Source organism: Corylus avellana, chromosome ca3, assembly GCF_901000735.1.
Source record: "Corylus avellana chromosome ca3, CavTom2PMs-1.0".
Lineage (NCBI taxonomy): Eukaryota > Viridiplantae > Streptophyta > Magnoliopsida > Fagales > Betulaceae > Corylus > Corylus avellana.
Window position 1 is genome coordinate 26,943,093 of NC_081543.1, and position 16,959 is coordinate 26,960,051.

Consider the following 16,959-nt stretch of genomic DNA (forward strand, 5'->3'; position numbering starts at 1 on the left):
GTTAGCTTTAATATCAATCCCACGACAGTCCTTGATAGCACCAAACTTTCCATCCTTTGTCCATCTTTTCAATATATAATTGATTGGAAGCTTCTTAATATTTTTTTTTGTCAAGAACTTTTAAAGCATGGACACATAGAATTCCTACAAAGTTAAGCTTCATGCAACTGCATTGGACAATAGTTGTTGATGCCTCAAACTTAACCAGGTGCTCTTGAGGTCTCTGCCTATATTTAACTTTGTACTCTGTTATAGTATCAGATTTATTAGCCTTGTAAATAGTACAATCGCCCATCTTCATGTATTCATCTTAAAACATTTGGAACACTTCTGGGGTGTATAACTTTACAACATGTCTCAACATCTCAACATCAACTTTTAAAATAGTTGTTGTTTGACTCATTTTGAACTCTGCTTGTAGTTCTTGATGTCGTTTGTCAGCCAAGAGTTTAGAGTAATGTTCCAAAAATCGCAAAAGATTATATTTCGCTTTCAAGTACTTCTTCAACACATTGTTCATGGACTCACTGCGTTGGGTGCTTTTCATATCAGCAGTGAACATATGTCGACCATATACCATAGCCCATTTCTCTTTTACATCAAATATCCCATCCAACCATTTATTATTCATAAGATTATACTTTTTAAGCATATTATCCCATAAAAATAGCCATTCATCTTCATCTTCATAACCATATACACAATTGCCAAAATCATTTGCAAACTGCTTGATGAATGAAATACATGGCTCAGATGCTTAGCAGCATTCTGATAAATATGCCATACACATAAATGATGATTTGATTTAGGAAACACCTCATTTATTACTTTGGCCATTGCAGCAGATTGATCTGTAAGTATTGTTGGCTGCTTTCCTGACATTGCACTTAAAAAAGTTTCAAATAACCACTTAAATAAATCTACAGTTTCATCATAAAGTAATGCTTCACCAAAGATAATTGTTTGTTTGTGATGATTAACCCCAATGAATGGTGCAAAAGGTCGACCATACGTATTTGTACGATAAGTTGTGTCAAAGCATATCACATCACTAAAGTGTCCATAATCAACTACTGATCTAGCATCTGCCCAGAAAATATTCATGATAAGATCGTTGTCATCTAGTTGTATTGAATAAAAATAAGATGGATCTTTTAATTGCATATTACGAAAGTACTCCATCACAGCACGACCATCCCCTTTCTTCAAAGCCCTCCTCCTATTAGAATGTATGTAATTTTTATAGTCAACATCCAAAAAATCAAGATTTTCACAACCCCCCGCTTGCACGCTCAAGAAATCTATAGTTTGTATAATTGATATTCCAAACTTCTCGGCATTATCTGCAATAGCTTTTTGAGCAAGTGTAATCTTTCTTGTCGACCTTAACATGTGTTTCATTGGAGTTTGAACAAACACATGATTATGTTGCTCATAAAAAAGAAACAACTTCTAACATACCATCCTTTTGAAGTTGACAAGTCATTTGTGCTAAACACCCCACACGTGAAATTGGGTGATGAAAAGATACTTGTTCTTTCCGTTTATCAACAACTCGTTTACCTTCTTTTGAGCAACAAAATGTTCTCCTTCGAACATTTCCTAAATTGGATCGCTTCACAAATTGTTTTCTTGCACTGAAGCTATTCGGTGAGCATATTCTTTGTAAAATTCATATGCACTATCATCACAATCAAATTTCATTCCAATTTTTGGCACTTCAGCAATTTCTGTGCTTTGTTTACTTGGGGTGTTTAATTTGCTTAAGAGACCATGCACATGTTCTTGTTCATTTAATTCATTTTCCAATGCATATCTTTCATTGGTATCCAATATCTGCAATGAAAATAGTGCATTTAACATTCAGTACGAAATAAAAAAAAAAAAAAATGTGTAAGCAAATTGGTTAAATGAACATGCATATTTACAAATATTACAAAGGTATGCTTGCTAATTCTTTTTCTCTTCCATTTTTTCTTTTTATCTTAAAAAAATAACATATTAACAAACAACTTCTCTAAAAGAAAAGAAAAAAAAAAAATCAAGATTCTTTTATCTTTAAATCACATCACACACAAAAAATAAAACTTTGTCAAAATTCTTTTATCTATAAAGCATATTGGTGACTCTCTGCAATTGTATTGAATATACTCTTTAGGAAGAAGACTTCATAAGCAACTCAAACACCTAGCAACTCAAACACCTCAACAACAAAGTCTCATAAGAACTGACCTCAACAAAAAGAGGAGTTCCACACAAACTCCTCTGTTCTAACTCAAGTAAACAGAGGTTATGATTGATTCTAAAACCATAAATATCATAAGGTGAAATTATAGACAAAGCAACTAAAAAATAAAAAAATAAAAAAATAAAAAAACTTTTGTTATAAAATTGATTTAGCCGAACTCCAATATTTCATGACAAACCCAAAAAATTAGAAAAAACAGAAAATAGAGAAAAATTCTAAAGCTTAGAAAACTCTCACCATCAAGGACTCTGAGGACATAAGGGTTGATGAAGGAGTGTCGTGCTCTTGTGTTGCCTTGAAACTCTCCATGGAGAGATTTTTTGGGTTGGAAAGACAACTTGGTCTCGTGCGGGAGGGGAAGGAGCGAGAGAGAGAGAGAGAAACTAACGATAGAGTTAACTGTGGTTTGTGGAAATTAGGGTATTAAAAAAAACATGTGAGAAGCACATGTTTGAGGACACATGTCAACTTTAGAGGCTAGGTTGGAGGAAAACTTTGTCCCTCTCTATATATATAAAGAACCTAGTCTATAAAAGTGACACGTGTTCATTTTTTTAATAACATTTGAGATGCACATGAGTTTTTAATAAAAGTTATTCTAACTTTGTCCCTACTATTAAAAAAAATGAACATCTCACATGTTTAATGGACACATGCCATTTTTATAGACTAGGTTGAAGGGAATTCCTCTAACCCAGTTTAGAGAAAAACTTTGTCCATATATAAAAGAAGCCATACGATTCTTGGAGCTAGATTAGGAAAGTTGGTCCTCGATTTTAATTAGGACAAAAATTTCTTACCAATCAGCTTCTATAAGAGTGTATTTGTTAAGCTATTAAAATAGTATGTAATATGCCCATGCTACTAAAAAAATAGGGAAAAATTTAAAATTAGTTCTTGTGGTTGACCTTATTTACAATTAGCTGCATGTGGTATCAAAATGAACTCAAAGGTCGCTGAGGTATGCCAAAAAAATAATTTAGTCCTTATAGTCAAATTCCGTTCACTAATTTAACAGATTTCGTTAGTGTGACATTGGCTTAAATATGACAAGTATCACAATTTTATTGGCTCTAACGTTTAACGCTATCAGAATCTATTAAGTCTGTGAACGAAATTGGATTGTAGGAACTAAATCATTTTTTTGGCATACCTCAAAGACCTTTGAGTTCATTTTGATACCACGTGGAGTTAATTACAAATCAAGTAAATTACAATGACAGATTTTGCATTTTTTCCAAAAAAAAAAGAAAAAGTATTTCTCACCTATTAAAAACACACGTCACTTTTAGATACGGGTTTATTGAAAACTTCATACAAACTAGTTTGTAGGAAATTTTTGCCATTTATTTTATAAAAATAAACATAGCATAACCCACTTGGGCATATCAAACCTACTTACCTTACAAGTGATCCCACCCAAGCGCTATCTACTAGGGTTCCATCTCTAACAGAGAGCGCTGTTGGAGAGGGAGAACCTTTGTTCTCCTCCTCCTCCCCTCATCCTTTGATGCCTCCCCCCTCTCCCCTCGCCCTATTCTCCTTGTGAGCTAATCTATTTACTTGATGCTCTCTAACTCATTGGGCGGTTTTTTTTTTTCCCTTCTTCTCCGCCTCTTTCCCATCCTTTGTCCCCTTTTTTTTTTAAGCTCTTGGATCGGTCTTGTCAGAGCCCGATCTACCATCCTTTGTCAGACCCACGTCGTCGCGCGCCCCACCACCAGATTCTCCGGCTCCATCTGGGTCCAACGCCACCTGCCACGACCGTGTCCTCGCATTCCGGCAAGTTTTTCCCCTCCAACGTGGCTTTTGCTTTGGGGGGTTTTTATTATTTTGATTTTTTTACATGTAATCTTTCGATTTCTTGTCTTGTTGTTTTCTTTTCCAGTTTTTTCCCTGTTCTTTTTTTTGCCTGTATTTCTTGCTGCTTGTAATAAGGCTCTGTCCTCTGTCTTGATCTGCCTGTTTGGTGTTTTGTGGGGTATTTGCTTTTGGTACTGACCCTTGGGTTGTGAATGTGAATGGTATCCTGACTTTTGGGTTGAGGAAGAGTTTCGGCATGGGAGGGCTGAGGAATAAGAGTTACCTTTGCATTGGATTAAGTTTCTCTGGAGCACATCTGTTGTTAAAATTGAAGACTAGTCATGGGTTAGCGGATGTTGATGTCATTGATAGGGCTTGATTGTTTTTTTTTTTTTGAAAGATAGGCCTCGATTGTTAGATTGTAATGTTTGTATCTTTGATATCTGTAACCTCGTATCCTCGGCTATTATTTGCTTCAGAGCTTTTTGCTCTGTTTGTAAGAGCTTTTGCTCGTGATCTTTTCATCAATGAATATGAAATGTTTTCCCCTTAAAAAAAATAAATAAATAAACACAGCATAAAATTAGGAGATTTTTAAGGAAGGGATTTTCATTCTTTTAAAAGGCCAAGGTCCAGGGACAATAAATGTGTATCTAATTAGAAATTAAGATTTTTCCAAAAGAAGGCAAATTCTTATCATATAATTCCTTTCCAATGCTTTTCTATAAAGAAAGAAAGAAAAATTTTAAATTCTAACATGTAGACATGCGATTTTATGAATTTTTAAGAGAGTTTTTAATATTCATAATACTCTTTCCTTCAATCAAAGTATTTGAAACAAACTAGCAATTACTCTAGCATAAAATTGAGGCCATCATCCCAAACTGCATCCGTGATGTAATTTTGATAGAGCAATTTACTCCAACTTTGATTCATTAATACAAGTTACAACTTTTCTCTAAAAAAAAAAAATAAAAATTGAGGTCATGCCACAATGTCCACAAAAGGAGTGAGAAACAACCATTCAAACTCAATATCTGTAGTTAAATTCTTTAATCTGCATGGGCGAGTTGCAGCTCTATTCTTTAGGGCAAATTGGGCTACAACTAGAAGTCTACCTTAAAAGATCATCTAGGCAAATAAGCTATACAATGGCAAATTGGGTTTCAACTCTTCTATTTCCTTCTCTCTTTTTTCCCCCTCAAATACTCTTGTAATTCGGCTTCTGGTAGTTTTTGTAGACACCAAAGGAAAAAATGAGGCCCAGCATATGGATGCATGGCATTGGGTTCTAAAAGAAAAAAGCCCAAGATGTGTAATGTTGGGTTATATGGCTCCTTGTTCTTCTGCAATCACAATCCTATTCATGTAAGGGGCTAAAACTTTTTGTATTTGTTCTCTCTCTCTCTCTCTCTTTTAATGGTATACAAAGAAAATCAATGCCTAATCCTCAATTAGGGGAATCCTCGTTCTAAAAGAGATCCTCTCAATGAAAGAAAAGAATAAAAAGAAGTGGCTTTATCTTTTGTATTACAAATGCCCAGATAATAATGATGATAAAATGATTTTGCTCCATCTTTGGCCATGATCAGATGTAAGTAGTTTCTGTCACTTCTTTTTCTTTAATTAGGTTTTTACCTAAACTAATTTATAATTCTATAGAGATATTAAATAAGGGGGAATTATATATGCCACATAAATAAGGTACGTAAGGGAGTTCTCCACCTAGATTCTATCTGGGTCCTATCTTCTGCTTTTCAGGGTCTTTTTCACTAAAGAGCGTACAAATAAATGTCACACCAATCTCTTTGTTGCTCACTATGATTCTTATCATCATCATCATCATCTCTACTTCCTTTTCTTTTTTCCAAGTTCTATCTTGCCTAGGTCAATGAGTCTTTCAATCAAATTTCATTTCACATCTTATCAACGAGGTTCTTGCATTTTATTTTGGTTTGACAAAGAATTAATCTTGATCAGGATAATGTTACTACATTCATCAAACTCCCTGTAAAAACTTAAGCTAATTAACTCATATTATATATTCAATTAAAATCTTAATTACTATTTCTTTTTTATACATTCTAATTAACATTCTCTCTTATATGTGGGATTAGAGTATTCGCCTCCTTAATAAGTAGAGTTCTATGCGTAGAATATTCAACTAAAATGTCTAGTATGAAGTTAGGTTCTAACATTTTATCTTGGTCGATAAAGGATCTTCAGGACAATGTTACATTCAATCCAACTCCATGACATATAATTAATCATTTAATTGATATTTATATTCCATTCAATTCCTATTTACTTTATATATATATATTCTAACACTTTCTCTCATGTGTGGACTTACTCGATCTCCTCAATAAGTAAACTCTAACACGTAAAATATTTATATTAAATCACCGATTGTCTAAAATGTTTAAACTAATAAAGAAGAATGAATTTCATCATTTGATTGGGCCTTGGATCCAATGGTTATTAGTGATCGGTGCATGCATGTTTGATTGGCGGGTCACTATAGGACGTACATCATTAGTAGAGTGGATCACCCGAGGTTAAACTCGGTCGAGTGATAGTGTGAAATATCCAGGGCACTGGTATTGTATTACATGCCCATCAAGACAATGCTAATCTTGCTGAGAAATGGTAATATCTTGAGTAGACCATATGGTATGTTTGAACTATGATGTGATTCTCATACTACAACATGTACTATATCCATGATCATATGATAAACTGTCACTTCATAACGTTGTATGTGATTTATAAAACAACTGAATTCACTATTTATATGTCATGTGCATTTTTACTCATTAAGTCGTCAGACTTACTCTTGTATTCTTTTTGCTCCACATGTGTATCTACGTTGTTTTAGCTAGTCTAGCAGGGGATGGACTCAAGGAGTCATCCGGTGGGTGTGAGGGATTTGATCATGGTCATTTTTTGAGGATTTGGATCATGTTTGGCTCAAGTCCACGTGGGACGCCGATGGAGCTACTCGCAAGATATGATCGAGATTATCTTTATTTTGTATTTGGTTAAATGTAGGCTTTGATGTTGTTTCTAGAAAAATTCGATGTGGCATGTATTATATTTTGGATGACTGGTCTTAGACTACAACATTTAGGAGCTAATCTATGTTATAATACCATAAGTTTAGTCTGGTTATTATGATATTGCAGATTTAAATTATACATATTTTAGTCCTTCAGTGAAAAGTCTTCCGCTATAGACTCTTTTTGAGCAGAGTCTTTTCGAAGAGGATGAGATCCCCGAGTCTTGTTTCTTGTGGTGTAAGGCTGGGAGGCGAACCATAGAGTTAATTTACCAGTTAATTGATTTCACTGAGAGTTACAAGAATACCTGAATGATAGAAGATTTGATAACATGACTAAATGTTTTTGAAAAATCAAGATTATCCTATTGTTCAAATCCTTGTGCCACTAGGTGTGCTTTGTACTATCAACAAATATATAAGATTTTTGTTTAATTTTGTATACCCACTTGTAGCTAATGAAGTTTTTGCTTAAAGAGCATGGACATAAAGTCTAGGTTCTATTAGCTTGAAGTGTGTCAAATTCTTCCCCATGGCAGTATGCCAATGAGAGTATTTGACATCTTGACTAAAACATGTAGGTTTAGTGGTATGACAATAGATTGGAAGTTTTTGAATATGACCTAATTTATTATGCACAAGGCAAGAGTTAAAGTTAACAAAGCAAGGAGAAAATTCTAATTTATTATGCATATATACGAAATAGCCAACTGAACCTTGAAAAATCATAAGAGATGGTTGTTTATAAAGATAGTCATGAGTACTAAGTCATACATTATTTAGTTATTAGATGAAACCGAGCTTTATAAGAAATTCTAGATAGACTCAGCCAAGTTAACTAGTCTTTTTGGGATCATAGCGTAGATGTGGCTAGCGTTTTTCCTTGTGTCGTTACAAATCATCTATAAATATTATATAATACTTTCAGGCGTTAATTGACTGAAAAGTAGAGCTCCAAACGCCAGAGTGAATTATTTCAAAAGATAATTAAGAAGAAATCCTATTAGAAGTAGAAAAATGAAGAGATTTGCCTTCAAAAATTTGACAAGATTCACATAAGGTAAAATCCTTGGTAGAGCCAATGATTGGAAGCTTACAAATCTCTTTCAATTTACAAAGAATGGGGTATGCCAGGTGGCGTAATCGCGTATGCCAGATACAGATAAAGGAGCTCGAACAACAAGAGGGAAATGAACTTCCTTGCATTATTGATTGTAGACTTTGACAGATTGATAGGGTATAATTTGTTTCTACTACACCATGGCAAAGTATCAATTCTGTGAGACTGTCTTTCATCACAAAATAAGAAGAGGTTAGTTTGAACCATAAAATTATTTTCTGAGAAAAAGCACTGAGTAGATAATAAATTTGCTATAGTTTGTAGATGAAACAATATTTGAACCCCTACTGGCAATTTGTAAGACCTGAACCGTTGCCCACTGCCACTTGATCACTACCATTATAGGGCTATAGTTTTGATAGATTTTTTTTTTATGTTCCTTGTAATATGATTGTTGGCCCCGCTATCTACAAACCAAGGTTGAGTGTCATGGAAGGTGTTGGTTCTAATTGCTTGGCTGCAAACTGAGATGGTAGGTGACGCCCTTGGTATGCAAAGTCTATTCCATGGAAGCAATCAAGAGCTTGATGACTAGTTTTTCCACAAATTTGACATGGAATCCTATTGGTACCAAAATGGACATCACCATTGTTGCCACGTACGATTCTTAATTATTAGGCCCAACATAATGATTTTGTTGAGTACTGGTAATTGGCTTCTTGTTGTGTGAGGAGAATTGGTTGTTTCTAGGTCTATTGTATTTGTTCTTCCTGATTTCCATTGAAAGAGTTGTTGTTCTGTTGCTATGAGTAAAGTGCAAAGCCTCTTGCTTTGGGTTGTGTAGATTGATTTTGGTTCTTAAGCATCAATTCATGATTAAGTAATTCAGTTTGAAAATCATCAAATGAAAATGGCATATCGCAATTAGCAAAAGTAAAGGTCTAGTTAAGTTACAAATGAAGCTACCTAAAATCACTTATAAAGCACAATCTGATCTAGTAAGGAACCAATGTAGGACTTAGTACTCATGTGTGCATTTATAATTCATCTATTCTTTGTTGGCTATTCATTTTTCCAATGTAGGACTGGAATGTTACAATCTCCCCTCCTTAAATCCTTGACGTCCTCATAAAGGCCACATCATGCAGTCATCCAATACCACATGACGTTACTAGATTGATTTGATACCATTTATATTTATCCAAGGAAAACGTTAGCCACGTATGCTCTATCACTCCACAAAGACTAGTCAATTTGGAGCTCCTAGAATTACTTATAAACCTCAATCTCATCTAGTAAGGAACTAATGTGGTTCCATAAGTGTCTTAATTTTAATCTACCCACTCTATGTGGTCAACTTATCTTTACTATCGGACTAGAGTATTACAATTCAAGCCCCTAATTAATCACATAGTTGGTGAGATCAAAGCAAAGTATGTACTTGTTTTGTTTCCTTGTTGATGGTAATGTTTATTTACTACTTGGTGAAATCCCCTTATTCAAAATGATTTGTTTCTTTGTTGATGTCATTATTTGATTTGGTAAAATCCCTTGGTTCAAGATGATTTTCAGATTCTATCCTAACAGTTAAAACTCAGAAAAAGCTTTGTATACTGATGGATTTGGATATTATGAATTGTAACATTTCTTGATGCTTCATGCTTAAGGCCTAAAAGTAAAAAGAGTTTGCTCATGACAAATGAGAAAGAGTTGGTGAATGCATGTTAATTAATGGTTAATGGTTCTCTATAAGGATATTGTTAATGGTTATAGAGAATATTTTCCATATATATATGTGAATGTCCAACGTACACCCACAACATATGCTTTAGTTAGTTGGCATATATTTTCAACCAGAAACATGATATTGCTAGATCAAAGGCAGGCCATGATTTGTGGCACCAAATGTTCACGATATCTTCTTGTCGAAATGAGCCCACTTGCCTAATCGAGTATGTGGCTCTCTGTGATAATTCTTCTTTTCTGAGCTTCTGTGTCTCTCTCTCTTATAGTCGCTCTCCTTCTCACTGATGCAGCTGAAATTAACCTTCAATGTGGAAACACTCCCTTCATGATTGAAAAAGACCAATAATTAAGGAAACACGAATGGATTACAATAATACTGTAACACTCTAACCTTCAATGTGGAAACACTCCCTTAATGATTGAAAAAGACCAATAATTAAGGAAACACAAATGGATTACAAATACTCTACCCCAATGACACCCAATATTGTCCGCTTTTGGCTTTTCCAAACCAAACTTTCTAAGAGGTCACTCATTTTGGTACTACTCTCACATGTTTAATTGCGGAGTTCAGATGAATTCATGATCATCACGGCTTTAAAACGTGTGGTTGTCATGAAGGATGTAAGTATACATATAAACACATTTTCATCTCCATACCCATGCGATATGGGATGTCACAAATACAAAATAAATATATTGCGGCATTTCTGATTATAATCAGCACAAGGACATTGTTTGCTTTTCTTGTGTTCTTGATCATTAAAGATATGACTTGAAAGCAATATTTCAGGGTTTTTCAGGTCTACCAATTAATCTACTGTCTACCGAGTAGAGAATATGAGATAGAGATATGACAGCAGAATCTGGAGCAGCTGGCTTTTCTAATGGGATTATTGGTTTTCTGAAAAAGGCATGGACAGCTTTGATTCCAGATCAGTTCTTTTCTGAAACAGGTTATCACCACAGGAAACTCCATGAACATAAAAGGTACAGAATAGACTTTACTATTTACAACCATCTCAAGGCCCACACTGATCATCTTTTCAGTGTCCTGGAGACACCTTGCTTGCCAGTTCTATGTCATTTGAGGGCCACGCACATCATATTTGCTCTATCATCACTTATTGCAAGAGCCTCAGACATACGGCCACTAAATTCCTCATCAGCCCCCATGCACATTTTCATGACTTGCTTAATCTCTGCCAACTTTCTGGGACCCCAGTTCAAAGTTTCTACCTACATTTTGTTATATTACCGATAATTTACACGTAAAATATTTAATTGAAATGGAAAAAGAACGATGAAAACAAGATTCGAACTTAGAACCATTTATTTAAAAAATTTAAACTCGTAAAAAAAAAAAAAAATGATGGTCGTAATCATTTATATTATATTCTTACACATTTATCCTTGTATATTTATATCATCAAAGGTAGTGATTCAGTAATTTCAAGGGATTCTCCAAAGTGATTGTGTATATACTAAGGTGAGAGTTCAATTTCTGAAATGAGAATCCTCAATTGTATTTGTAACAACATAGGAAAAACTTCTAGCCACATATATGCTATTACCCCAAAATGACTAGTCAATTTGGAGTTTTCCTAAAAAAATTTTTAAAGCCCAGTTTTACATAGTAACGAGGCAATGTCAGGCTTAGCACTCGTGACTATCTTTATAAACTAGTATCCACTCTATTTGAGTTATTCCTCTTCTTCTCAATATGGGACATGGGTACGTACTACAATATTAGTATTATTTGCCTTGAGTTTCACTGATGTTTTGATAGGGCTCAGTTAAGCTATGACTCAATTGGACTTGAAAGAGCGCATGCGGCTCCTACCATTTAGGCAATGTGCTACTCCCAACGAACAGGTGCTACTATAATCATCACGTCCGGGTAGAATAACTACAGTTAGTCTCCTCCACCCTTCTTTTTGATTAGAAAAAAAAAATACCATATATATTTATATTAAGTATCCATAGCCATATATATTTATATATATATATATATATATATATATATAGGTCGGAGTCTAACAGAAGATAATAACACATTCAACTATTTGTCATATGAGCAGTGCACGTACGTGTCATAATAACACGTTAGTTTGAAAGATATTTAATTGGCCTACAAGATTCCATGCAACCGACCTATGTCGACTATATGTACTGTGTTGAACAACTTTATTTCTGTGGAATGATTCCAATTGCAACAGCAGGGCCAACCAAGCTATTATTTTGAGCTTTTGTGTTTCCTATTATCTTTGATTTAACCCCATTTAAACCTTGCTTTAGCTCTTAAGCCAAAGTGATTGAGGTCCAAGCCACGTGAGCCTGTCGTGACAGATGAAAGTAAGAGCACTAGAATTTGATTATGCAAGAGGTTTAGTCAAATTTTAGCTTTAAATTTTACTTTTTTCTATTTTATTTAATTACGCACTTTTCAAAAAAGCATTACACATTTCGCTATCTAAATTTTTTTCCATTATATTAAAATAATATTTTAAATAATTTTATATTCATTTTTATTTTAACTAATCTTACTCTCTCTCTCTCTCTAACCACTTCGTCGCCAAAAGTCCACATGCTGGCATATGCTGCACATAGAGAGAGAGAGAGAGTAAATAAAAAAACTTGGGCAAATTATTTTTAGCTTTTTAATTTGTTAATGTTTAGTAGCAAATTAGTCCAATATTGCTCTTATATTATTATAGGTTAAAGTATACCCAAAGCTTTGAAAAAAGAAAAAAAAAAAGCACACCCAAATGAAATAAATTTATTGTACTATTTTATGATGAGTTAGCATCAAAGTTGCACGACGAGTTCAAATTGGCTTGATTAGATTGTCAGTTATGATCACCAACTCCTGTTGCAGCAGATGCCAAAGTGGCCAGTCAAATGAGCCCTACGTGTACGTAAATCTCTATTAGCTAATTAATAATATTTTATGCAAAAAGAGAAAGAAAAAACAGTAATAATCTGTTGGGCTAAGAAGTTAATCTTTCTCTAAACAAGGGTTAATTAGCGTTAACTATTTACTAATTATGGAATCGAACACCACTAATCCTAATTAATTATGGTTAATTGCTCGGTAAGGCTGAGTGAGCCTACCTGATTTTGACATTCAACCAACTTATGTTCTGCCCATTTTGTAAGATTATTGCAGACTCATTCATCAAATGTACGTACACATTGATCCTGTGTGCTAATTTAGTGATATAGCTGCCCTGCACCGTCCTTTAATTAGCTGCCCCGCTCCGTCCTTTAATTAAGGCCCACCGGTTGAGAACTCACCCATGTATAGGCGGAGTTAGGCGTAGGCGCGTGAGAGGGGACAAACAACCTACTTAGCTCGCTTAAAGTACTGTAGCCCTAAGGTAAAGTAATGGTTGTTTCAGTTGCCCACCCGACGGGTGTTGTGTCAAGCACGGGGTGGAAAGAACGGGTGACACTATTCAATCAATGGACGGTCGGAATCCCTAGCTAGCTAGTGGGGATATGTGAGTAGGATTCACACCTTCACCTCTATAGGTCCTACAAATCGATCTAATAGTTATTTTTAAAAATGAATGATGGACGAGTGATGGAAGAATGATGAAAGAATACTAAATTATGTATATTTCTCAATATTCAAAGAACATTCGAACAATCCATTATGTGGAAGTCCAATAATAACAAGTCATCGTTGGCACAACACATAAGGTGGTGGTCATACACCTTCCCTTATGTAGGTATTACAAATTTAAAGGTTGATTTTCAAAAGATGAAGATGGAGAAGTATAGGAGAAGGATAAGGGAATACTAAATAATATTTCTATTAAATATTTTGTAACTTTTTTGGGGGAATAAGGGATTGGGGGCTACTAGTATACCCAGCCAGTGAAGGGCTCGTAAGGCATGTTTACCTTAGTGTTCCTAAGGTCCGAAGACAGTTGAATTACCCACTGCCGAAGGTCCGCCAAGCTATTAAGGACACTAGGTCCAGCGGGTCAAGGAGAAGCCTGCTGATCTGGCCTAAGGACCTACCGTGGTCTAGGACCAGGTAACACCCATGCCTTGATAGGACACATGATCGCTAATTCCCCTCTCGCTAGGTTAGATAACCATTTCGCCACTCTTAATATTCACAGGGTAATCACAAACTCCCTCAACAACATTTTTCTGAGAGTCCCCAAAGCCTTACAAAAGAGAGGCAAGAACGTCAAGCCTATATAATTAAGGAGGGTATGACCTTTCACAAAATACACATTCGTATACCCTTACTTATTCTCGGTCAATTTACCTCATCATCTCCTATTCTTACTGACTTAAGCATTAGAGGTGATTCTACGAAGCCTTTTGTGGACCTTTTTAACCTTGTCTTATTTTTAGTCTTCTTATGGAGCTTGACATGTGGTCACTATATCAATAATAAGTATACCATAATAGTACAACTCTTTGCTTCTTTCTTTGCGTTCTCTCATGGATCAATACATGTTTTTAGAAATTCGTTAGGTGTTTCTTGATATTTTACAAATCTTATATGGCCTTAAAAAGTGGACTGAAAGTTTGGCTTGCCTCAGGCCAATAAAAAATTTTACTAGAGATCTTCAGTTCAAAAAAAAAAAAAAAACGGTAGAGATTACAAAATTAGGAGAGAATATTTCTATATTTTTCATTGGAAGTCTCAACTATTTATTTTTTAACAAAAAAATTCCAATGATTTTTTCACCCAAGGTAAACTCTTTTTGTTATCAGGAATCTAGTCTGCAAAAGCTTTCAGTAATTTTTTAGAGGGTGTGTAATTTAAAGGAGATAATTATCAATTAATTAATGTAATTTCATGGTTTAATACACATACGATATTTGTACGTGTTTATGACTGTGATTTTCGTCCGCATGACGAAAGAAATAATGTTTTAGAATTTCCACCATTGCCATATGATGGGTACATTTAATAATTACTACATAGGACGACCATTAATTAATGAAGCATGTTGTAAACATTTGGTCTCACTGTTTCATGATGAACATAAAGACCACTTAGGCAAATTAGCTCCATCATTATCATCATCATCATCAACAGCTAGCAATCCACAAACATGGCTTGCATCATCCATCCATACATACATACATACAACTAAATGATGAGCATTCAGCAGCCAGCAGGCTCTATATATTAGGGTTCTCTCCCCTTGTTCCGGCCGCTTGTCAATTATTTTTCTTCTTAATTGCTTCATCAACAGATCTTAGAATTAAGCAGCTGGTAGCCATGAGCAGAGGTGGGAGCTTTGGCGGCGGGCAAAGTTCGTTGGGCTACCTCTTTGGCTCCGATGAGAAACCAAGCGCAGCTCCTCCACCAAGAACAGTCAACCCTCCTCCATATGGTGTCGACACCATCACAGATCAGAAGCCTCCTTCAGAGAAAGATAAAGTTTCAAACAACTACCACCGAGCTGAAGGCCAAAATTCGGGAAACTTCATAACTGTAAGTAGTACTACTTGTGAATTAATTTTCATATGTTTATATATGCATTTGCACCATATCTTAATTACATATGAAATGATCAGGATCGTCCATCAACAAAAGTCAAATCCGTACCAGGTGGAGATTCATCTCTCGGTTACTTGTTTGGAGATAAGTAAGTAATTAATTACATTTCTTTCTCCAAACTCTAGCTCTAATATGTGATTTGGTGTAGCTTTTATGTGGGTTTTGAATACTTTGTAAAATAAGGGATTAAGTTCCCATAAGGGTTGGATTTGCAAGGGTTTCTTCAAATTTATGTATGGTGTTTGATTGCATATATATATAAATGATGCAGATAGGTCAGCTTCTTTCTTATGAATATCAGTGTGAGGATTTTCAGATATTTTAATAACACTAAAGCTTGTGATTATATTTGTGGCTAAATTTGGAAAGAAATAAAGTGAACTTTCCATTTGCTTCTTCATGTGTTGGGACCTCTTTCCAGATACAGACTTGCATTAAATTTATATAATGTCACTACTCTTTTTTCTGTTCCTTTTCGTATTGTTTATTTGGCACCCACTGATTATAAAGATTAGTGATTTTTATATTCTCTAAGAGATTTATTATGGATTTTTTATCATGATGCCAACCAGGTAAGCATATGCAGAGTTACAGTCTCTAATTAATATGATATAATTGATACTTCCATATTTGTGTCTCAACCGTACCCCATATACTCAGCTTGGAGGTTTTTTTTTTCTTTTTTTTTTTTAATAGTTTTTGATTGTTTTATTAAAGAAACTGAAGACTTGATGACATGAAATAGTCGCATATATAGGTTTAATTACCAATCAGAACTTTGTGATTGCTTCTTTCTAATAATTAATTAACTTGTTAATTACTACAATGATATATAATACTCCACATAATTGTAGTAATTAACTCAGTGTTAATGGCCATAGGAACTAATTAGTTACTCGATTATCATACCGATGCACAATTAAGAAAAGGGGAAGTGCTAGGTTTTCCATATATATTCTCCCTCCCCCGCACAGATCTTGTTATTGATCGAGTTTATTATCACCCTATGGTTGTTTATATGCATGTATAGGTTATTGTTTAATTACATGGCTGCAACAAGAATTATGTTGAAAAGAATAACTTGAAGTTTGCAGTCCATTATTATCCATCTTAGAAGTTAGAACTATATCAATTTTCAATTCTTTAATCACAAAATCATTGCTATTTTTTGGAGTTCAGATGTTAACAAATTCATCTAAAAAAATGATAAACTACGCTCAGCCAACAATTAAAAGATATGTATTAGTGAAGATTATTTTTTGAAGATTTTTATTTTTTATTTTTTATGCATTATGGTTTACCCAATGTTGGATTTTTATTTTTTTTGATATCTACACACTGATGGCTGTGTCATCAGGGCTGTGGCATGCATTTCTTTTCATTAGCATTTGGATATGTTAAATAGGCATAGTCCCAAGTTGTCAAATCCTTTTAATAGTTTAATTAGTATAGTGCTAGCTATAATTACTTCGAAAAAGACATTGTTTACCATAGAAGTAGGGTTTATA

General features: G+C 34.5%; 2 protein-coding genes across 2 annotated transcripts; one reads left to right on the forward strand and one right to left on the reverse strand.

The window, feature by feature from the left end:
• Nucleotides 1–310: 310 nt before the first annotated feature.
• On the reverse strand, nucleotides 311–1,392 carry LOC132174336 (protein FAR1-RELATED SEQUENCE 5-like). Its single transcript, XM_059586009.1, has 2 exons — nucleotides 829–1,392; nucleotides 311–724 (listed from the first exon to the last, which is right to left on the reverse strand). The coding sequence occupies exons 1-2, from the start codon at nucleotides 1,390–1,392 to the stop codon at nucleotides 311–313; spliced, it is 978 nt and encodes a 325-aa protein (XP_059441992.1).
• A 13,633-nt stretch (nucleotides 1,393–15,025) lies between these two features.
• LOC132176076 (protein SPIRAL1-like 5) lies at nucleotides 15,026–15,679 on the forward strand. The gene is made up of 2 exons (XM_059588195.1): nucleotides 15,026–15,385; nucleotides 15,469–15,679. Exons 1-2 carry the CDS (start codon nucleotides 15,170–15,172, stop codon nucleotides 15,541–15,543), a joined length of 291 nt encoding a protein of 96 aa, XP_059444178.1. The 5' UTR covers nucleotides 15,026–15,169; the 3' UTR covers nucleotides 15,544–15,679.
• Nucleotides 15,680–16,959: the final 1,280 nt, after the last annotated feature.